General features: G+C 35.9%; 1 protein-coding gene and 1 long non-coding RNA gene across 2 annotated transcripts; one reads left to right on the forward strand and one right to left on the reverse strand.

The window, feature by feature from the left end:
• Nucleotides 1-1,885: 1,885 nt before the first annotated feature.
• On the reverse strand, nt 1,886-20,939 carry LOC115920358. The gene is made up of 9 exons (XM_030976010.1): nt 20,846-20,939; nt 19,095-19,247; nt 17,335-17,498; nt 16,158-16,288; nt 11,037-11,130; nt 9,780-10,121; nt 9,024-9,198; nt 7,376-7,509; nt 1,886-6,515 (listed from the first exon to the last, which is right to left on the reverse strand). The coding sequence occupies exons 1-9, from the start codon at nt 20,937-20,939 to the stop codon at nt 6,192-6,194; spliced, it is 1,611 nt and encodes a 536-aa protein (XP_030831870.1). The 3' UTR covers nt 1,886-6,191.
• LOC115920359 lies at nt 11,898-13,040 on the forward strand. Its single transcript, XR_004062363.1, has 2 exons — nt 11,898-12,017; nt 12,907-13,040. It is a non-coding gene; the product is annotated as an uncharacterized LOC115920359 (long non-coding RNA).
• Nucleotides 20,940-23,576: the final 2,637 nt, after the last annotated feature.

Here is a 23,576-nt window from a genome sequence, read left to right on the forward strand (position 1 = left end):
TATACAAGTACACATGTTTTAGTTAGAGTCAACTCAAAATTCTATAATGTAAAATGAAAAGATTTCCATCCAACTGGCAAATCCATTCTCATTTCTAATGCACATATTTGTTCACTGCTTTACTTCATCAGGAAAAGCAAACTCTCAACAGATAGCCTGAAAACACATTTGCCCTCCTATTCATCGTCATAAATTATACATATTTCGAGAGTTTCAATTTTCATTTTGAAAAATTGTGCCAGGCAATAAGACAAGAAATCTATTTGTCATCTTGTACTGCAGGGCACATTAGGAATACAATCACTAGTTTCATGGGGGTGAAAAATGCATGTGCATGAGCAAATGATTTTTTATATTTTTATATCATTAACCCCATTCATATCTGATATGTATCCAGAAATTTGCAAATATTCTATACCAATAGTGGCAGAAATGCACGGGGCCCAACAAATAGTGCGGTATTTTGCTTCCTGTTCCATTTCTGTTTTCTGTTTCAGGACTTAGTAAAAAATACAGTAATATTTACAGATAGCTGGCAGATGTGAACGGTATCTAAAAAATAACTGTAACATTTACGGAATACCCAGAGGGGAAACCACAATGCAAGGCTGGACTTGCCAATCGAGCTGATTGCGGATGCCTATATGATTGGACGCACACCGCGATATTACCCTAATATGAAGGGTGGACAGAGAAAATCACTAACGGATGCACATCAGCAATATTTGTGGTATATTTGCAAGATATGAACAGGGCCAGGGATCAATTCATTGACTGCATCATTAACCCATTTAACCCTGGAGCCTGATGGCTTCTGTATCAAGCATATGGGAATTAGAGAATTCGGTAGTCAATAGGTTAAATAATAAAACAAAACAAAGTTTGATAAAAATCAATCATGTCAAGTATACGATTGTCATGGCAACGAACAGATAATCATCAAAAATAGAAATGCATTTAGATTGTTTTTAAAATGGCCATGTCAGATTTCCCAAGGGTTGAATATCCAGTTGATTTATTCATAATGGTAAAACAATATCCTGCTTTTTGATGACTGATGATTTCAACAAGGTTGTAAACAAACAGAATTACACCCCCCCCCCCCCCACCCCAAGAAAAGAAGAGGATTGACTGCATAGATAATATCTGGGACAAATATATTTATATGCTTTTCTTGGTTAGCTTGTCTCAAAACAGTTTACATGGATTTGCTTCACAGCACCAAAATGTTAAACTAACACATTTACATTAAATAAATAAAAGATAACAAATCTAGTCATCACACTGCAAAAACAGTGGTGTTAAATTCAACACCATAGGTGTTAATATTAACACCATTCCGGTATCTATATCGGAAAACACCAGTTGGTGTTATTTAACACCAAGGTCTGGATTTGAATGATTCAATTCTACTCTTGGTGTTGCAATTCAATTCTATTTTTGGTGTTAATATAAAATCCTACACCATTTTCTGGTGTAACAATGAATCTGATTTCTGGTGTTATTTAACACCACCGCCTGGAATGAAATAATTTTAATTCTACTCTTGGTGTTGCACTTCAATTCTATTGTTGGTGTTATTTTACACCAATTCTAGAATTAAATAGTATAATTCTGCTCTTGGTGTTGCAATCCAATTCTATTTATGGTGTTAATATAAAATCCAGCACCATTCTTCGGTGTTGCAATAAATCCTATTTTTGGTGTTATATAACACTAAAGGTCTACTACTTTTCTACTCTTGGTATTGCAATTCAATGCTAGTCTCAGTGTTTAAAAAACTCAACACACCATTCTTTCAACACCAACAATTCATTCCAGCTCACTCCATCTTAACACATGCACAGAAAATATTCAAATACACACAAGAAGTGAAAAGAAACAATTTTTTTTCGTAAACAAAAACACATGGTGCTTGTTTAATCAATAAATTAAACAACTTGTTTTCATTCATGTTGAAATCAATGATGCTTAGCGTTTTTATCTTGTATGGTTCAACATTAAATCCTTTTGTCATGTATTCAAAATCTGTGACTCATTTGTCTGAATACAACAAAACACACTTTTTTAAATCATTCAAAATCTGTTATTATGAATCCACCCTTATAAGTAAAAAAAAAAGGATGAAACAAGTAACTAAAAATCATTCAAAATCTGTTATTATGAATCCACCCTTATAAGTAAAAAAAAAAAAGGATGAAACAAGTAACTAAAAATTTTCCAATATAAAAACTTTAAACAATGTCATAATTCCTTTCAAGGAATGAAAAATCAAAGTCGTTTCTAATAAATAGAAACTAAACAGGATGCAAAATGCATGTATAAATGAAGACAAAACAAAAAAAACAACAAACATTATGCTTCTACATCAGAGTGAATTATGTAGCTAATAAGAATTTTGACACATTTCACCTTGAATCCTAGTACATGCATGCTGAAGGAAAATATCACAGAATCTTTTTCATATGAAATATACAGAGTGCCCCCCCCCCCAAAAAAAAAACCTTGGAAACTGCTAGTATAATCTGCAGGCAGACTCTCGGCTTCGGTTTTTCGCAAGTTTCGTAGTGCATATTTCAGAGTCTGCAGTCAGAGACTACTTTCACTCATATCATGATCCCTTAAAGGGAGCATAACTGTATGTGTATATGTAGTCTCTAAATGCAGACTCTACATCGTGCACTATGCAAATTGCAAAACCGAAGCCAATGGTCTGTGCCCGCAGACTAATTATAGTATGACTTTAATTTCTTATGCTAGAACAATAGCAACACTAACAAATCTCATCCAGCAGTTTTGTTGAACAAGATTTTTTTACCACAGGCCTGCAACCATTGAGATTCAGGATGATTTAATTATTTCAGGGGATTTTTATCTCCTAGCTTCACTGCTTGTAAAGGGTTAAACAAATGTTTCAAAAACATTGAAAAAACACTATAAATTCTACATTCATTCTAATATAGGTGAACATTCTTTTACAGCTTTCTGTTTACAAACATATTCCATTTTACATCGTGCACTATGCAAATTGCAAAACCGAAGCCAATGGTCTGTGCTCGCAGACTAATTATAGTAAGGCTTTTTAATGTCTTATGCTAGGAAGCAGCCTTCAAGAACAATAGCAAAACTAACAAATCTTATCCAGCAGTTTTGTTTAACAAGATTTTTTTTTACCACAGGCCTGCAACCATTGAGATTCAGGATGATTTAATTATTTCAGGGGATTTTTATCTCCTTCACTGCTTGTAAAGGGTTAAACAAATGTTTCAAAAACATTAAAAAAACACTATAAATTCCACATTCATTCTAATATAGGTGAACATTCTTTTACAGCTTTCTGTTTACAAACATGTATTTCCCATTTTACTCCTGGGAGAAAAAATCAAAAAGTAAAATTATGCATTTCTATATCAACTAATTCGCTGCTCGTTTTTCCAACAGGATATAAACAACAACAACAAAAATCAGTCCATGCACTTCTAGTTCACTGGCTTTCATGCACAAACATCATAGAATTGTTTTTCTTGTAAGAAAAAAAAAGAAAATATACAACAGCTATTTGACTTCAATTTGGTTTCGAATTAACCAATTTAAAGATGTTAACAATTAAGAGTCCAAAATATTATTGATCAAAATTATTTTTAAAACCAATTGATACCACTAAGCAAAACCAGACATTAGCTTGAAAGCTTTAAATTACTTAAAAAGTACATGCCTTGGTGCTACATACTTCCTCGAGTCTGTCTTCGACAAAGTTGTCATCAAATCTAGTGGTTTGTAGTCAACAAGTTCCTTTTGATTCTTCACTACATGACAACGTGGAAAACTAAATTCTACTGCATAGGCATGATAGTGTGAATTGTAATACACTGTATCTAATTGGACAAGTACAAAAAATACAGTGCTATTGTGTACAATGATATGCTCTATTTGACCAAACAGAGGAAGCTCGCTAACATCATGGCAGACCAGAAGTGACAACTGATAATGTGTTCCATGTACTTTAACCCAGTTGGCATCAAATAATTCAGTAGAAAGATCCTCTACTTGGATTTGCTCTTGCACAATCTGTCCAATATTTTCATCTAAATCTGACAAAAGTAGTGAACTACCTGGCCCAACCTCCAGATATTCCAAAGGATGGTTTGACTGAAGATGGAACGTTAGTGCTGTCTGATGTTTTTTGGCAAGTGATTTACAAATGTTTTTGTAATTACGCACAGATTCTGCAACACGGCCAAAATAGTGATGTTTCGCTTCGTACCTCATACACCATACATGTATGAGTGGCCCAACTTCTCTCAAACACGTTGGATAATGCACCATAAAGTGGTGTTTTGGCAACAACCTTCTGTCAGGAAAGGTTTTCTGGAAATGTGTGTGATGTTCTTCAGTAAGAATAGACAATTGGGCTATCAAGCCTGCTGTCAATTGAGGAGCAAAAATAATGTCCATACAATCTAGTAATCTAAGTAGCAATTCCCAGTAGACATTTCCTTCTTCAATGTCTTGAGCAATTATGAATGGCAGATTTCGAATCAAGCACCATGCTTGCATAGCCTTCTGTCCAACATCATTCCTAGCTGACCTAAGTTTAATAAAGGATGGTTTGTTCTTGTTATCTGTACGGTTTAAGCAATGGCTGGCGACTCTCTGATTCAGTTCATCTTGGGACAAGAGGGGCGGTTGCCTTTCATATATGAAATACTCTAGAACAAGTTTCAGCTCATACTGAACTATGCCTTCCAAAAGATCATGCATTATATCTAGTGAAAAGTTTGCCAAGACATGAAAGTAAATACAATCATTCAATACAGTCTTTTGTTTCACTCCAAACACATGTGACTGGGTAGTTTGAGCTTCAGCTTCTTCTAAATGTTGCTCATAAGTCTGCCTGGTGCGCATATCCATTGAAACCTCTTTGAATTTGTTCTGTGCCTCTTCCTTACTTGTAACACATAATCGACAGTAATAATGAGCAGAAAAGCTCTCTACAAATCCCAGTAGGGAATTAGCACCAAGATTATCAGCACTTATTTGAGTAATGGTCCCCTTCTTCACAATTCCATTAGGGAGAGCAATGCCAACTGTTGACAGGATATTAATGTCTTTTACAATGTGCTTGAGAATAGCATTAAATCCATATTTCTTGGCATCTTCAGCATACCATAGAGCTATAAGATTGATATTGGAAAGATTGGAATTATACTTTGGTGGCAGATTTTTCAAAATGAAATATAAAGCACCTATCTTGTGAATTTTTGTTTTTGAACCAATGGGGTTCACAGTCTCGAAATCATCATAAAAACAGTGAATTTGGAGGGCATTCTCATCTTCATGGAAAAGAGGGGTTTTCTCAAATTGTGAACCATCACAATAATCTCTCATTACACCATCTGTGCTCTTATGGTCATGAGTAGCAAAATGCAATATATCTTTATTGCTTAAAAGCTGCTTCAAAGAATCTAAAATGGGAACGTAAACAAATGTATCTTCAATAGCAATCTGTTCATACTGCTTAGTTCTTTTATTGAGACGACTATCATATCGGATGCCTAACTTGATTTCTTGTGGTTCAACAAGTCCAATTGATTCACAATACTTTGTCCGCTTATATTCTGAATTCAAATTTTCAAAGGGCTTTTCAAGCATAGCAAAATGTGTTTGAATCTCCTTATAAGCCTCGGATTCTATAGGCAGCTTATGTTTTAAGAAAGCAGCTGTAACGGCTGCCGATGCACTTTTTACTACATCACCTACAATCGCACTGGTTGTTTCTACTACATCATTTACAACTTTTCCAGAGTTTGCACTATTTGCTGAAAATTTTGAAATTACATTTACACACTGCCTGTTCAAGGTATCTACAGATAAAATGTCATCTTCATATACATCCTGATCTTCAACAATCTCATCATTATTAATATTGTATTCTTGAAGACTTTCAAGACTTTCTTCAGGAAAGTCACTCACTTTATCATTTTCATTAGACTGCTCTTTATTATCTGGAAAATCGGTTTTAAGGTGAGTCTGAAAATGTCCCCGAAATCCTCGAAAAGTATGAAATGTTCTCGCACAAGCTCCCTGCCCACAGGTCAATACTTCTTTACCATCTTCAATAACTCCATGTTTCAATCTCAAATGTTGAACCAATTTGGGTATTGCAAACTGTTTGTGGCATTTGAAGCAAATCATGGTGCTAACAATTTCGATCTAATTTCACGTACTCTTGGTGTTTCCCGGGACACTCCGATATCGATTTCAAAAATGGCAGTCTGGACAAAAGTCCAGAACTGCCGCAGAGACAAGCAGTACTGCAGGCCAAAGACAAAGTGGGTCTTGAAGAGTAAATCTACTGCTGCTTCGACCGTGCGTGCCGAACATGGAATGGCCTTGTGATCCACAATGATCATGTAGTTGGTGATTCGGGCCTTGGAATTGCCAATTGCCAGAAGGAACGGTTGACTCTTGGTCTCTTTTGTGTTGTCGAGGAATGCTTGAATACTCCCTCCTGTCTGTGTTGAAAACAAATTATTTGTATAGAATGTAACTAGCACTCAACGCATTTCAATACTCAACGCATTTCAATGAACAACATATTTCGATCAACATTTTTAAAAGACAGCCTTACATGTAGTACTGGGGGAAATTGTGTTTTTACAAAAGGGTTATTGGACAATAATGTAGGACATAAAACCAAATCAAATTTACATCAAAGAAAAGAATTGGAATTGGTCCATCAAATGATATAACATCAAAATATCAGATGATATTTTTTGTAATGAAATACAATTTTTCTTACCCTGTAGAGGGGTAAAAATGCAAGTACTTTCAAAGCTTGTTTTATGTATATGATTAAAAAGGGTCTTTCTAATGTGGTCAAGACATTTCAACTTCCACAAAAGGAGTACGAAAAATAAAGATACTGCAATTTCTGCACTATTATTAACTTGCAGCAAATTTGTGGCATGAAATATTCCTTTTCATTTATTGATTCTCCATGTAGGGCTGTGAAAATCAAAGGCAACATGCCTGATATATCACACAAGTTGTTACTATGTTTTCATACACAACATGTTCCTAGTATTTGTTTGCAAATCTTGATGTCTACTGTTCTAGTTTATTTTACTCCGACCAATTTCAAGGCGGGTGAAGTTTTTGAATAGGCCTAAATTTCTCGAGCACCTTCTCTGTCCAAATCAGTCTAAGCCTCTTCATGTAAGAGATCATAAACCAATATAATTGTTCTCTTTGAACACACATCACGATGCTTTCTGAAACTTTTTTTTTAATGCAGCAAGAATGTGTTTTATGTGACAGGGTATTACCGGTACTTAATATTTACAGTTCTCTTTCGTAATGAAAAGCTAAATACCTTCTGAAATTGAATAACCCTCGAGAGAGCTGAAGAAATGGACACTTTTGCTGACGCAGCTTTGGACTTCCCTTGGCTTGCAGGAGGCAATAGGCACAAGAGGAGGAGGATAGCAGATGTGCTGGAATTCCATCCTGTGCATTACAAAATGAAAATGGTTATTATTAAACAGGCTTACATGTTGATCAAGGTGAAAAATAGAAGTTAAATGTACCAAAATAATTACAAACTGACCTGCTAAAATTTGAATCAAAATAGCCTGTAACAAGAAACTATTATAAGAAATAAGTATATAGTCGAGGACTTATCAATATTATAGCCAAAGCATGCAAGTGGCTGTTAATGCAGTTTAGGGGTACTAAACCAAAAATCCAATTGATGCCAGCTTGGCACCCTTGGAGAAATTTTACTGACACTTATAGCAACGCCTTCTTCTTCTTTCTTATGAGAATTTATACAAAGGGGGATGGGAAAAAAGAAATCAATAGGAAAATAATAAACGGGATATTTATGCATGGGAGAAGGCAACATTCATGGCAAAGCACCTAACCTAGATTGTTCTCTGTTGACACATATATAACAAACTCTTTAGTAGCATAAGTTCATGTTTTTTTTTTTACAATTTTTTTCTTGTTCTACTGAATTTAACATGCTTCTACCCAATTTGACATCCTTTTCATGATTAAATCACAAAAATTGCATCAATACTGGAATCAAATGTTGCAATTAACAATTTATCAAATATGTCCCCTATGGGCCACCATATTTTTCAAAGTTAACTAATGAAGAAAAACAAAAATATCATGATTTTCTGAATTCTAAAGCATTTATCTTCAAATAAAGACAGAGTAAACACAAGCAAGCTGCTAATATGTAAATGCAGGGTCCTGTGGGGTCGATTCAAGTTCATATTATAAGATAATAAGCCATGCATATCATATCTGAGGAAGAAAAATAACAAAGTGAACATATAAACATGATGCTTTGTTTCAAAACAGAAGCTCATTCTATTTCAAAAGTAATGATTGGCAATGTGATAATCCTTATAAAGATTCCACAATGGGCCATGCAACAAACTTTTTTCTTCATAATTATATAAATTTCTTCTTCATAATTATATAATTAATATAATAAAAGAATTATGGAGAGCATGTTCCAACTACAAATAACTTTGCCAAGTGGGCATGTAATGTAATTTTTTGTAATTCTCATTGCAACAAGAGTCCACATTATTTGAGATGCCCAATAACCCTACTGTATCCCAGCCTTCCAGATAAATATAATTTGTTGGAGGAGTTGACAAAAAAAAGGGGGGGGGGGGGGAATTGTTTTAATTGGGATGGGTCATTTTTTGTGATTTCAGCATACTTGTCCCTTAATATACATTTTTAATGAGACTGCAAGCTCTTTGGTGGAATTCTCAATGGTGGTTTAAGACCAAGGTCTAAACTTGGTTCAAAACCATGGATTGGATTAGATTTGCATGTATTCTAAAACTTGTCCAATGAACATGCTTGTGTGAAGCACATATATGCTCAAATTTAAACTAACCTATCAATGGTTTATCCATGGTCTCAAATAAACCACCATCAAGAATTCCACCCTTTATGACATCGGAGGGTGCATTCAAGGGAATGTGCAAAAATACCTTCTTTATTTTGATCAGAACTGTCATAAGATGACAGAAGCTCCATCACTGTCAAGTTTCCTTTCTGCTTCAGAAGTTGTCTTGCAAGTGTAACAACCTTGGGCTTCAACTCGGGCCATTTGGTCAGGAAACGCGAGTGATTTTCAGGAAAAAGTTTCCGAAAATCTACCTCAATCTGCAAGAATACATGTAAAAGGAAAACGGGGAAAAGAGAGAAAAAATAAACTATGCATAATTTTACAGTACAGATACCCCAGTTAGACTAAATCAGCAATATAATAAGGTACCGTCAAAGCTCAGACCCCCATATATACACACCCCAGATCCAGGAAAAGGGGATTCTTCAAATATTTATCTGAATAGCAACCACTAAGAAGTACTTTTGAAGGTCTCTCTACACAAAATCCATACATGAATGAAACTTGCTGGACCTTTGAAATAGATTAGATTTGCTAGATATCACTCATGTTGATGCTCACTGTCCAAAGGTACATGACAACCAGTAATGGTGATTGTTCACCAACAGACAGTCACATGCGGTAAATACAGATACAGATTGAAGGATAAAACTGGCAGAATCTTCGGACTGATATTTTCAAAATCTCAAACATATATAATAAAACAGAGAAATATGAATTTGATGCCTCAGTGCCAAGTAATAATTCTGATGCTTTAATTCCCATACACATAATTTTGTTGCCTTAGGCCTGAGAGGCTAAATCAAGAATTAGGAGTAAATTTTTTTGTAACACTTACCAAACCTGGAACAGTTTCAAAAGGAAACTGTTCCAAAATATCCGATGCGGAGCGTCCGTCCCTGACCATATGCTGTCTAACAGGAAAAGTGGATTTCATCTTTTCAACAACCAGGGTAGAATCACGTTCTAATGTTGGACAGTGTCGTAACCAGTTGAGGTCTTCATCATAGGTGCAGCCTGGAGCAGATTCTTGGTCACCTTCTCGGACCTTCCCAGGACCACCATCTCTGCTTGATGGCTTGGGTAATGGGTTGGATGTCTTCTCCTCTGTTGTGCGGTTAACATTTTTTATTCTAGCAGCCAGGAATCCCGTGTTACTTCTTGCATCAAAATAAGCTTCCTAAAGTGAAAGAACGAGATGAATCTTTGACCGCGTGGTTGAAAATGTATGTATAAGCTTTTTGTTGATAATATTAACCTTGAAATGATGCACAAAATGATGTGATGAGAAATTGTAGTTTTCAAAGAAATTTTAGCAAAGTAGCATTAGTGTCATATAATGCAAGCATCTTGACTTTGATACAAGGAAGCAGCCATCACTCTGCCCCACTTCAAGAAAAAAAGAGTTTTGAGTGGTTGTGAAGGAGAGTAGAATGGTATCATACATTTCTTATTGGATATTGTGCCAAAGATGGTGGAGTGTGACCTACACAAGATAATATTTAAAAAAAAAAATTCTTCTCAGAATATAATTTAGAGAGATTTTGAGGGTATTTTTATCTTATCAGAGTATCATAAGTTTTCTTTTGATTAATGGAATGCAATACCTTCTTATCAGAGAGGACCATGCAGGGCCCATATTCAATTAAATACTTCAGTCAGAAAAATAAATATTTTTTCTTAGATTTTTGCTCGGATAAAATACTTTGCAGATTTTGGTATTCAATTCATAAATTTGGCTAAGTATTTTACTTTAAATTTAAGACACCTCTAGAGGAGACTTAAGCCAAAGCATTTACAAATTTAACTGGTAGATGAAGGCTTACATGTATGTGCGCAGTCACTCTCAGCTGCGGAGAATTATGAAGTAGCGCATTTTTGGTGCAATGTGTTGATTGCGCATCATTTGGTCACAAAATCGTGATGTCACAATGCCTCTCAATAAGTATTTTACTTAAATTTTGACTTACTAAAGTAAAATGCTAAGAACTGAATTGAATACAAAATAAGTAAATACCTTAGCCAAAATACTTAGTAAAAAAACTTACTTAGTCAAAGTATTTATTTGAATATGGGCCCAGATTATAATACTTACATGACCTGTGCTAGTAAACGGATCCTTGAGTCTTGGAAACAGATTCACTATCCCCATGGCATATTTGGTTTTCATAGCTGCTTTTGGATGTTTGCTGTGAAATAAGAAAGCACATCTCCTGTATGAGAATTACAGTCATATGGACTCATGACTGGCTCTATTAAAACAGAACTTAGTATGTTGATAACAAGTAGCATACCCCTAGTGGTCTCGTCTGCATCATATAATTTGCTATAGTTTAGTATTTTTTTATTACTTTAAAATCTCAAAATATCACATGGTTAGTTCATAATACATTTATAAAGTGAGGCCTCATGACGATGAGGCCGCTAACATCTACGGCATTAATCTATTTTAACGTAATGACCCAAAAATGTCACTCACAAGACTGGTAATACCTGATAACCATCATGTGCAAATCACATTTAAAACTAGATGAATCTTCGACCACGCACGGTCAAAATTTAAGCCTCTGCCATCATGCGATCAGAAAGATATTATTGCTTGTTCCATGCCATTGGAAATCCGAAACATTTTGGGTGATTTTACAAATTTTGGGCACTATGAACTTTGACCCCGTGAACCCAAAATCTTCTTCCTCCCATGCTAATACATAATTGAGCTAGGTTTGAAAGAAATTAGTTCAATTTGTCTGAAGTTATAGCAATATCGAGCTTTTTTCGGGTAATTTTTTACAATTTTTGTTTGGCCCTGTGACCTTTGCCCTTTGACCCCCTAAACCCCAAATCTAATCAGTTCATCCCATAGAGATATATACTACTAAACACTAGAGGGCGTACTCGCTCAAATTGCTGCTCCGAGCTGGAGCGGTGGCCGCCATTACTAAGGAGGGCAGAAAAACGGACGACCCAACTAGATACTGTGCACAACATACGTGGAAAAATTGATGAAGCCAGGTTCGTGCGTTGCATTTGGATGTTCGAACCGAAGAAAGAAAGGGAACTGCATAATATTTCACAAGTAAGTTCTTCTTAATGTTATGTTGATTAATAAGGAGATTTTAGAGCTAAAAATGTAGTTTATGCAGATAATGCAGTGACTGTAGTCTGTACCCGGGTTGTCTCATGACAAGCCACGGCAGCTCCTGCAGCAGCGGAGCGCGCCAGTCCACGCCCGCCGGGCTGGGGCAGGCATGGGTTAAGGTTCTGGGGATGGTGATGGGAAAATTCTGCTGCGCTGGAGTCGCTCGCAACTCCAAGAGTCAGAGAGTCCAACTCGGAAATATAACTCCATGAGCTTGATTCTATTAAAGAAAAGTCTAGAATAAAATGATATAATTAATTTGATCTTATCTAATTTCAAGATAAATTAAAAATCAAATGTCAGCTTCTTTATATTTTAACTAGACTAGACTAGAGCTAGATGATAAATCTAGACTCTAGACTCTAGATCTAAACTCTAGTCTCTAATTTCTAAAGCCTGAACAGCAAAGCCAGGTTAGACAGAAATAACCGTCTGATATGGGTCATTTCTTTAATAAAACTGACATTTGTTGACATTCCCCATAATATAATCAGAGGTCTAGTGGAGCCAGACGCAGTCTCAGTAGAACAACCGACGATATAGAGAGACTGAAGCTTTTGGTCTAAGCCAGGCTAGCCTGCCATATTTCACATCACAGGAGTTATCCAACTAGGCTAGGCAAGCCTAAAAATCCCACCGCACACTACACTATTTCTAATAAATTTGCTTATGACTTGCTGACATTATTATTATTTTATTTATTTGGCTGGAAGCTGCTTTCAGTTTCAGTCTTAAAAATCACATGAAATAGCATGAATAGTAGAACAATTGTCATGTTATGAGAAAAAACTCATTATTGTTTCCATTTGCTTTTATTGTAATGCAGGAATACACTCAAGAGAGGAAAGGATGTTACACACCACATCTCATTCCTAGAGCTGTGCCTACTGTCTTTCCTGGACATCCTCCCTATAAACAGACCCATGGCTCAAGACTCCCAGCAAAACCATGTACAACATCCGAAAGTGTTACCGTGCCTCCAAAGAAACCCTATGACATTACAAAAGAACATGACTATTCTTTTTCTGTCTGAGTTGATTTTGATTAGAAACTGAATATAACCAGACAGCAAGTGCAGGATGCCAAGAAACAGCTTCAAGTGGTGAAACAAGGTAAACAGGAGAGATGGAAAAACCAGGACTCTCTTGCAGGAAGTCCACGAAAGCAAGCTCATTAGCCAGGATCAGCTTGACCTACTTCAACACAACTTTGGAGAGAACGCATTTTCAGGAAAAAAAACCAAAACATAGAACTTCATTCGTACAAACTACAAAGACAGATCAGTCTTTTATATTTTGCCTCTTGTCTGCATAGCTTATCCACTGGATGATTGACTGTGAAGCCGTTTAAAACTGGAGAGAGCTTTCAATAATCTTTTAAAAAAACAGAACAATCTGAGACTTTTGTTCTGTGTAATGAAATAAAATTCTTGGGACACATTGTGACAGTTGCACAACCTAACCATAATTTTCTGTTTGTTAACTTTACACGAAGGCAAACTAAAGTGGAACTTAGAAGAGTTGATTAAATTAGGGGTTAAACAAAATGTACTTGAATTTTGAGTTGTTGTGAGGTACACTGTATTTGAATATTTACTCTATAAGCTTCATAATTGTACCTGCTGTATCTGATTCAGTTGCTATAATTTTTGCAAATTATTTGCACTCTACATGTGCTTTGATTCTGCAGGTACAGTATGGATAACCTGAGATAAACATGTAGACCTTTTTTATAACATTGTCTGGATTGCTCTCAACCAAGTGATTTACATCATTAAAGATGAAAAGCAAGAAATTCACATCAAGTGAGCCCATTTTCAATAAACGAGAAGAATTCACAGATGTGTTGCAATTGAAAAGCTTGTGTAATGCACAGTTGCACACCATATACACACCCATAGATCGTTTTGTACATAGGTTTGAATTTTGTTCCAAAATGGAAAACTGCTTTTGAAGAGATTTGATAACAGAACAATTATATGGAATAATGTCACTAGATGTAAACCCATAAGATTGTGCACTCTTTGGCTTGTTGTATCTACTGTGTACATTTGAGGGTAATCAGTTTCAAATTTATTATTATACCTGATGAATAATGATGTCAAAAGACCATGTTACTATGAGGTTTCACTGAATAGTGTAGTGCAGTATCCTGAGATGTAAGTCTCTTCAATTATAGTTCTTCATAGCAATACAGGTGACTTATATGCTCAATTACTTTTTCTGGTTTGCATTTATTACTCGATGAAATGTCTTTGTATTATTAGTAAATGTAACGCGCCTGCGTGCGCTTGGAGCCAAGACTAGTTAATAAAGTGTTCGTTATCGCTGACATCTTGACACATAGACATTGGCCTCCTGACATTTATGTTTTGGGAGTTATTGTGGCGGTTTTGGGATGTGTAATGCTTGTCTTTGGTGGCGAATCAATTTGTCGTGGTTGTGTTGCCTATGATCCGTGAGAGTAAATTTGGGGCTAAAATCTGAGGTGTTGTTTTTGCAATGTCTGTCCTTTCAATTGTGTTGTATTATTGCAGTATAATAAAATGTCAAAACTTAAATGCCTATGCTGTAGAATATCAACACACGTGTGCCGTGTGGTAATAAAAGGTTCATTTATTCATTTTTTTCCTTCAAATTGAATTATAAGTTTATTCTCTAAAACTGGTTGATGAAGAAAATAAGAAATACACTGTATCAAGGAGAATATTATTTATGGAGAAAAAAGGTGATGTGAATAAATAATTATTACATCAATGATCAGCTGTTTTTAAAGAATATTCATATGTATTTATAGTGAACTGTAAAAAATTGAATTATTCTTTCAGACATATAGAAATTTTATAGAGATTAGGTGAAAGACATAAGGTGTGAATTTGATATAAAATGAGTGAGAGAAGAAGAAAAAGAATGTTTGGATGGATGGATGAATGATTGGATGAGTAAATAACATAATTTTTTTTAAATAAATGTGTATAATTCTTTCCTTTCCCCTCTTCCTATCTTCAGTATCGTCCTATATCTGCATTTCCATTATCTACCTATCCTTCTATGTTATATCTATCTATCCATCTATTTATGTGTCTAGCTATACCCATCTCTATCCCAAATCTATAAGTATCAATCTGTTTATAATAGCCATAAACATAAAATGAATATATAACCTTTAAAGCGTTTTAAATCAATAAACCCTGGCTCTCATAATAACTGAATTAGAAAGACATTGACCCCCAGCATTGGCCCTGTAGCATAAAACTTTGGTTAATATCATGACATAAATATCAAATACAAGTCCCAAATGCTTGATTCTGATTGGTTGAAAGCCAAGTAATATTTGATGTCATAATATCGCAGTTTTATATTGACAAAGAGGAAGAAAAATTGAAGATATACTGAAATATAAATAGCTTTTTGTGTCCCTTTTACCTCACCATAACACCCGTAATTAATCTTGACCTACACCAGATACCATGACTGAGGCATGAGTAGGGTTCATGCATTATGCAAAATACCACAATTATAACGTTTCATACTCGAAAACCGATAAATCAACTCGAAAAATGAAGCTTCACATTGCTTATCAGTAGCACAGTTTCGAAGGGAACATCCGGGTATTTCTCGAAGTTGTGCCCTCCTTAGTAATGGCGGACCGCGCTCCATGCGCGCACAGAGCTTTGAACGGGCGCGTATGACGAGTCCGCACTCTAGCCTTATTAAGTATATATCTCTATGGTTCATCCTCACATGTATATAAATACTTGTGTCAAGTTTGGTAAAAATCCGTCCAGTAGTTCTGAAGTTATCGTGGTAACAAGTTTCCGACGGACGGACGCACGGACGGACACACGGACGCACGGACGGAAGGACGGACGGACAACCCCGAAAACATAATGCCTCCGGCACCACCTGACGGTGGCGGAGGCATAAAAAATGAATATTTTGAAAAATGATTTTGAAGAGACAACAAATTCCTTTAAAGTTGACCATGTTACCTCAGTTTCTTTTCACATAATTGGTAGTACCTGATAATTATTATGTGCATTTACACAATCATAAAAGAAAATTTGCTGGCACTTACCCATAGTGTTCTTGCATGTGGGCTACCAAAAGGTTAATCATCTGCCGTCTAGTTTTATCTTGAAGTGCTCCAGTCAATTCATACTCTCGGAGAATGGCATCACCTCTGTGCCGCAAAATTTCTTGTACAAACTGCAAACAGGTAAATCATCCCATTAAGTCATAAATAAACATATTGAGTTTATAATGCACTTTCAGGCACTTTAATTCATACTGACCTTTCTAAGGGCACGAAATTTTATGAATGACTATGAATTTATATAGGTACATTATGATATTAAAATTGATATATGGCCAATAATCATAAATTCTAAATAATAATATATTTATTTATAGAGCTTGAAATAGTTTAAATATTGTTAAATACACACTCCCACAAACACCCCAAACACACATATGCACACACGCACATACACACACACGAGGGGACACATGAGGCTACAGGTAAATTTGTGTTTATTGTAATGCGAGTTCCTTCTACTTAATATAGACATGCAAGCCCAATGCCATGGGGAGACCGTCTAAAGTGCCCTGAACAGTGTTCATTACTTTCATATCCACAAACAATACAGCAGGAAACTATTCTATGTTTGGGATCATCATGAACACTACAATAAAGGTTATGTAACAATCGATGCATCTCATCTTCAACTTTTTAATTTTGATATTAGTCCTTTTCCTTGATACCCTCAGAGGTCTATATGGAACCAGATCATGAGATGTATTATTCGATGATTATTTACCTCATTTCTCTTTCCCATTTCTAAAACATTTCATAAAATTTGGCAATTCAATTTAAACCTCTAGACATAATATCATTTGTTTGAAATCATACCACCCATTGGAAGAAAATGAAACTGTAAAAGTTTATGGAAAACTTATGACAGATGACGAAGCAAAAAAGATGGCCAATATCTTACAGGAGTCGTCAGCTTAGATGTACCAAAAAAGAAATCAAATTAGTTGCCTAATGTTAACCTATACCATTACAAAAACCTTACTACAGGAAATATTAATTTACAATGTTAGTTCTAACTACACTAGATGTATTTTTTTTCTCCCAATATCATTTTCAATTTTAAATAATATGAAATCCGTATAGGTGATGAGTCCCTTATATTATGTTGATTATGATAGCTGAGATTGAAATGAAGCAAACAATTTTTTCTTAACCTTACCTCACAAGAGTTGTCAGTGATTGCACCTGATTCACTGAGGGCATTTAATCGTGGCCTCTTTCTACTGGAGCAAAAACTTGAATCAGATTCTGAGCTACTCAGGGAAGAGGAGCTGGTATCCACCTTGATAGTGTCTGCACTTGTGATGCTATGTACATCTGAACCTTTAATAAAGAAAAAAAGATATAAAGCCATGAGCACTGTTAAAAAACAATGAATACTGGCATCTTAAACTTTGGTAGAATTGAATACAGTTGGGCCTCCTTTATCCCCACACTTGGGATCAGCACTAACATGCATAAGGGAATCCTATATTCAAAACATGCAGTTGCCGAGTTTGAATGAATGCATGTTTCTGATCATGAAAAATTGAATTGAATGTGTAATAACAATGTTGGGAATAATGTATATAAGTAACCCAAATAGTTTGCGATATTACGAGTATGCTTGAAATCTTTGTTGGTTCCGCTAATTATTTGAGTAAAATAGGCAAATTCTCAAGTGATCTGGATAAAGGAGACTGGATAAGGGAGGTCCAACTGCATATAAATTTCTATTAGTCTAAAACCATCAGAAACCAGCTAAGTTATATTGGTCTGACACATTTGTTAATTTTATAATACTTGAGCATTTTTTAATGGACAATTTGTTAATTGATGCATTCATTCATGTCTAAGTGAATTATAATACTAGCATTTAGAAATGTTCAATTACTTTTCCATTGGACTGTTCCCAATGAAACCAATAGGTCTGTCCAATATAATCCAACAGAATTCTTTCATGATGGTTTTCTATAAGTATAAGACTAACAGAAAGAAATTGTTGGATTCCTATTATTGGATCAGCAAAAATTTTCTGATGGATTTCTAATGGACCAACAGAAGTATGTGTTGGATTTCTATTGGAGCAATATAACCTTTCTGCTGGTTTCTATGGGTCCTTTATTTCCCTTTCCCTATTGAAACCATTAAACTTATTGGTTTCTATGGGTCCAATAGCCCTCACCTCGTGCTATCACACAAAGCAAACAGAATCAAAATCAGATGAGAAATGGCATAGGAGTGGCCTTTTGTAGGATTTTGAAGCAAAAGGTCAAAGATCATACACAGACACGCACAGAAACACACAAGTATGGCGCCCGTTTCACAGTCCCCTCCTCAAATTTGTTCGGTGGGGTCACAATTTAAATTAAAGACATTTTTTTTTTAAATGCAAGTTTGCATTGTTAAAAAATTCAATTTGTAAGAATCTGTAATTTTTATAATCTTTAGACTTCGAATTTAGATCATTGACCGCCCACAAATCACGGCTCTTGTGGCAAGGTTACGTCATCAAAAAAGGGTAGGTTTTTTTTTCCTCCACCAAGTTTTGAGACCTGTGCCTGTAATTTGAACTGCACATTCATTTATTGCTTATGAAAAGCAAAATGTTAATTCCCTAGACTCTATACAGCATACAAGCCTACACTGTACCTGCTACCAGACGAACGCTGACTCATTTTAACATGCATGCACATACAATGATCAGTGGCGGATCCAGCAGGGGGCGCACCCGGCATGTGCCCCCTCTATATTTTGAGAATTACCTCGTGAACATACACATTACTAAGGTTAAATTGTGATCTGCGCCCCCTCTTTATTTTTAATATGCTCTTTGCACCCCTCTAACTCTATTTTAAAATCCTGAATCCGCTACTGATGATATCACATTTAGCAGGGATTTGCAATTTTGTATTATAATGCACTTTATCCAAAACTTACCAGACCATTCTTCATCTTCTTTTAGCACCATGAGGCTGACTGTGGGATTGCTGGTCACCACATCTCCTAGTACGTCATCGTCTATACCAAACCCTTCTTGTTCATCCACAAGTACGAGATCTTCCCCATCCCTTATGTGGAATTTTCTTCTGACTGTAGGAGAGATTAAATAAATGAGAATAAATATCACAGTGCACTTTTCAGTTTCTTACAGATTGATGGCTCAGTCATAATAAACGAATGCTGCAAAAACTGCTGCTACAAGCCCAACTGTGCTATAGTATACAAATAACGCACGTCCCAGAGTGCAATAGCGGTGAATGCAGTACGCGCGAGGTTTCTTTATATTGGTGCCGCTCTGTGCAACAAGCCGCTTGCGGCGAGTTGACAGTGCGAACCATCTGAAGAAACCGAGCGAACACTGCATTTACGTTTCGCACAACAGGGTCAAGTGCGTTATTTGTTTTATAAAATAGCGACACAAACAGCAACAAACAAAAGTTTAGATCTTAAGTATACGAGAGTTCGATCTAGATCTAGAGTTATGTTGGTTCTAGAAATAAAATGAGGGTCTAAGACCTTGCAGGCTTACCAAAAAGTCTACAGGATTCATTGTTTGATTAAAAATAAAATGCATAGGGTGTCTAGAGACGAGTCTACATCAGACAGCTGAAATTCCTGGCTTCATTATAAAATCCAAAAGTCAAAACGGGTCTAAATCCAAGGCAAAAGTAAAACAAAAATTTGCTTTCTAATAATACCCCGCTCTAGCTAGAGCTAACGCGTACGCTGCGCTGGGGATCATGGTGGATCTTGGAGCGTACAATATTAGCTACGCGTAGCCTATAGCCTACAATGCACTCGAGGGAGCGTACTAGTACTACGCGTACGCGCGCGCACTGGATCCCCATGGTCACGCGTACGCACCGTGCAATATAACTTTTTACTGCGCTTTTTCTGCACTCATTTCTGCAAAATCGTGCTTGCATCAAAAATTTGTCAATGCCATGTGACGCGTATTGACCAATCACGATGCTTAAAATACTAGGCTAGATCTAGAGCCATTTTATAATACACCCTAAAACTGTTAAATGGGACATCAAGCTCAACCGGGGGTGGAGTTTGGACTGTTGTGTGCGCTACAAATAGTCTAGATCTAGATCTAGATCTAGAGATTGAATTTCCATGTTTATTATTTTTGCATTTTTTTTATTAGAGGTCTACATGAATGGGGTAGATCTAGTCTAGAGTCTAGATCTAACATTAGATCTAGATCTAGATATCTAGGCCTAATGTCAATGCAGATCTAACGTTAGAACTCTAGATCTAACTGTTAGGCCTAGAAATCTAGATCTAGTCTAGACTTCTAGATCTAGATCTAGATCTAGCCTAGACCTGATATTTTTGCAAAAACCCAGGATTAGGCCCTAGACTAGGTCTAGATCTACTGATTTTTCCTTTACATTTTGAAACAAATATGTATTAAATAACAATATATAGACCTAGATCTATCATGAATGTTTGCCCTTTGGAGTATTTATCAATGATAATTTTTCAGAAATCCATAAAATATTAAATGGCATCATGCTGACCGGATACCCAACCCGGCCGGACAGCCAAGGCATAGTAGGCCTAGACCTCTAGGCCTGGGCTACCCAACGACAGGCGCGGCTAGCGCCAGCTGACGAACACGTAATACTATAGGCTAGATCTATAAAAGTTTATAACAAACAAGAACCATGTACACTTACTGAGTTCAAAGAATCCTACTGTGTCTTCTGGATCTATAGGCAGGTATTTTCTAATACTTCGATCCGCTGAACAGACCCTGACGCTTAATGGCATGGTTGCATATGCACTTCGATCACTTCACATCTAGAATCTAGGCCTAATTTGAAGAATTACTACTCCAGAATCAAGACTTCAAGTCAGTGCCAGTGAAATTCTCTAGCCACATGCTCTCGTCTAGCTGTGCGCGCGCAGCTGCAGAGGCGCATATCGGATCATATGACAACTTTCGTCCAATGATTTTCGTCGAATTCTCTAGCTTATGCGCATGTGCGATTTTATAACACCAAATATGACACCATCAGCCTGTAATTGAATATTTTCACACCGTTGGTGTTATTTTTCGCCAATCGGACATGAAATGAACACCAAGGGTGTTGATATTTTTCTATTCCATGCTGGTGTTGAATATTTAACACCCTGGTTTTTGCAGTGCAGTAGTTTGGACACTCATATCCAGTGGGGAGATTGTATCATATACTCTGCGCAGAAATGAGTTAATCAATAATTCACTATCATGACTTGTTTATAGAATAAGCAAAGCAGATTGGAGTGCAATAACAATATTTGCAACAATGGTGATAACATCAATACTTGTTATCAAAATACATTTTCTTCTTGACAATGAATATGACACAGAGAGAGAGAAAGAGAGAGAGAGGGTGAGAGAGAGAGAGGGGTGAGAGAGAGAGAGAGAGAGAGAGAGAGAGAGAGAGAGAGAGAGAGGGGGGGGGGTGGAGAGGGATAATGACAGACAGTACAAAAAAGAACAATACAGTCATTATTAAATTCTTAATTTTATTAAGCCTGAATTGAAAAAGGTAATCTTTTCAGAACCATGGGGCATGCTTATTATTTCCAGGAAGCGAGATAGAAATACATTAATAAGATAAACAAGTGTATATCATTTCCATTACTTCATTATTTTGTCTGACAGAATGAAAATACAAGTGAGAACATCTTCCCAAATGTCAAATTCATGGTTATATCTTCCCATAACAAATAACAGCTAGAGAGAAAAGAAGACAGAAGATAAAATAATGATAGCATGGGAGAGACAGATGGACAAAAACAAAAGACATTAGTCTGCCTTATCCAATATATATATATATATATATATATATATATAAAGAGAGAGAGAGAGAGAGAGAGAGAGAGAGAGAGAGAGAGAGAGAGAGAGAGAGAGAGAGAGAGAGAGAGAGAGAGAGAGAGAGAGAGAAATAGAGAGAGAGTGAGATAGGGAAACAGAACCAGAAACAGACGGAGAGACACAGAAGATGGAGTGACAGGGTGAGAAAAGAAGAAAGAAATACAACGCCAGACATGAAATAGAGGAATAAAGAACGATAAACAGATGGATTATACAAAGAGATAAAGTGAGACAGAACAACTCGGTTAGACTTGAGAGAAAGTCAGAGAGAAAGAGAGAGAGAGGGAGAGAGAGAAAAATAGATGATGAATTGCATGTGCCCTCGATTTCCATAAACTACGTGTAATTTGAATATCTTACCAGCAAATAATTCATGAAATTACTCAGGAGGCACATATAAAATCAACTACATGGTCATGTGTCAGCTCAGTGACAAGAACTGGGTTTATATATACAATCAATAATTCTTATGCTTAGCTGAAATGGATTTTAAATTGAATTAATTTCCACAATCCAGATCTTTTTCAGCATCCCTGATAAACTTTTATTTTTACTTTCGTTATTACCACACAAGACGAGTTTGATCAATACTTTACATACTTGAACACACACAACAAAAGAAATAAGGCCTGAATTCATGAAGCTGCTTTAAAAAGCGGCACCAAATTCTACATCAGCTATTTACAATGGGCAACCAAAGATGAACAAAATGACATGTTCTGTTTTCTGAAAATAATGGTAAAAAACAAAATATGTACTTTGTTTTAGCCTGCATTGAGACAGTTTTTGTTAATGCAATGTTGATCCTTTTGACCCATAGTAAATCAATGGTCAAGCCCGTGGTCTAGGTACTCACCATGTTTTGTAAAGTAAGGTATAAAACATTGATTCTCAATCAAATTAAGATATGAAACTACAAGCTGTGATATGAATAAAATATGATCTGGTCATCCCATTCATACTGCTTTATTCTGACCTGCCCGACTTTCAAATAAAAAACTTCATGCATTTATTCATGTATTCATATTGCTGGTGTACCTTTATTAAATGCACAATTTTTGATTTGGCAGGCCTTTCATACTGACCACTCTTTGCAATAAAGATTGAACTTATTTTGTTAGACACTGAATATTTGCAGAATATCACCAGCTTATTTTTGTTATGACAGCCCATATTTTTGAAGTCTTTAAACTTTTGTAATGTAACAAACTAAGATCTTTATCTACTGCCTGCTGGAACTGGGTTGTAGAGAATTCAGTAGTCAACAGGTAAATATTTTAGTAAAACATTGAATAATTGAAGAATATTCCGTGTTCTGTATAGAAAGGAAAAGAGGGGAAAAAACAGCTCTCCCGATGTTCAAAAGTAGCTTTATTCCTTAACCCTTGTCTTGTTATGGGCAGCATTATCCTACCTTAGAATGTAAGTGATATATTGTATGTTTAGATGAACAATAATTCATCATGAAATTGTGAATTGTGAATCCCTGGAGATTTCAACTTAAGCTCAATCTGATCATGGCAAATGAATTGAAATGAAACACA

Source organism: Strongylocentrotus purpuratus, unplaced genomic scaffold (assembly GCF_000002235.5).
Source record: "Strongylocentrotus purpuratus isolate Spur 01 unplaced genomic scaffold, Spur_5.0 spur5_scaffold_8, whole genome shotgun sequence".
NCBI lineage: Eukaryota > Metazoa > Echinodermata > Echinoidea > Camarodonta > Strongylocentrotidae > Strongylocentrotus > Strongylocentrotus purpuratus.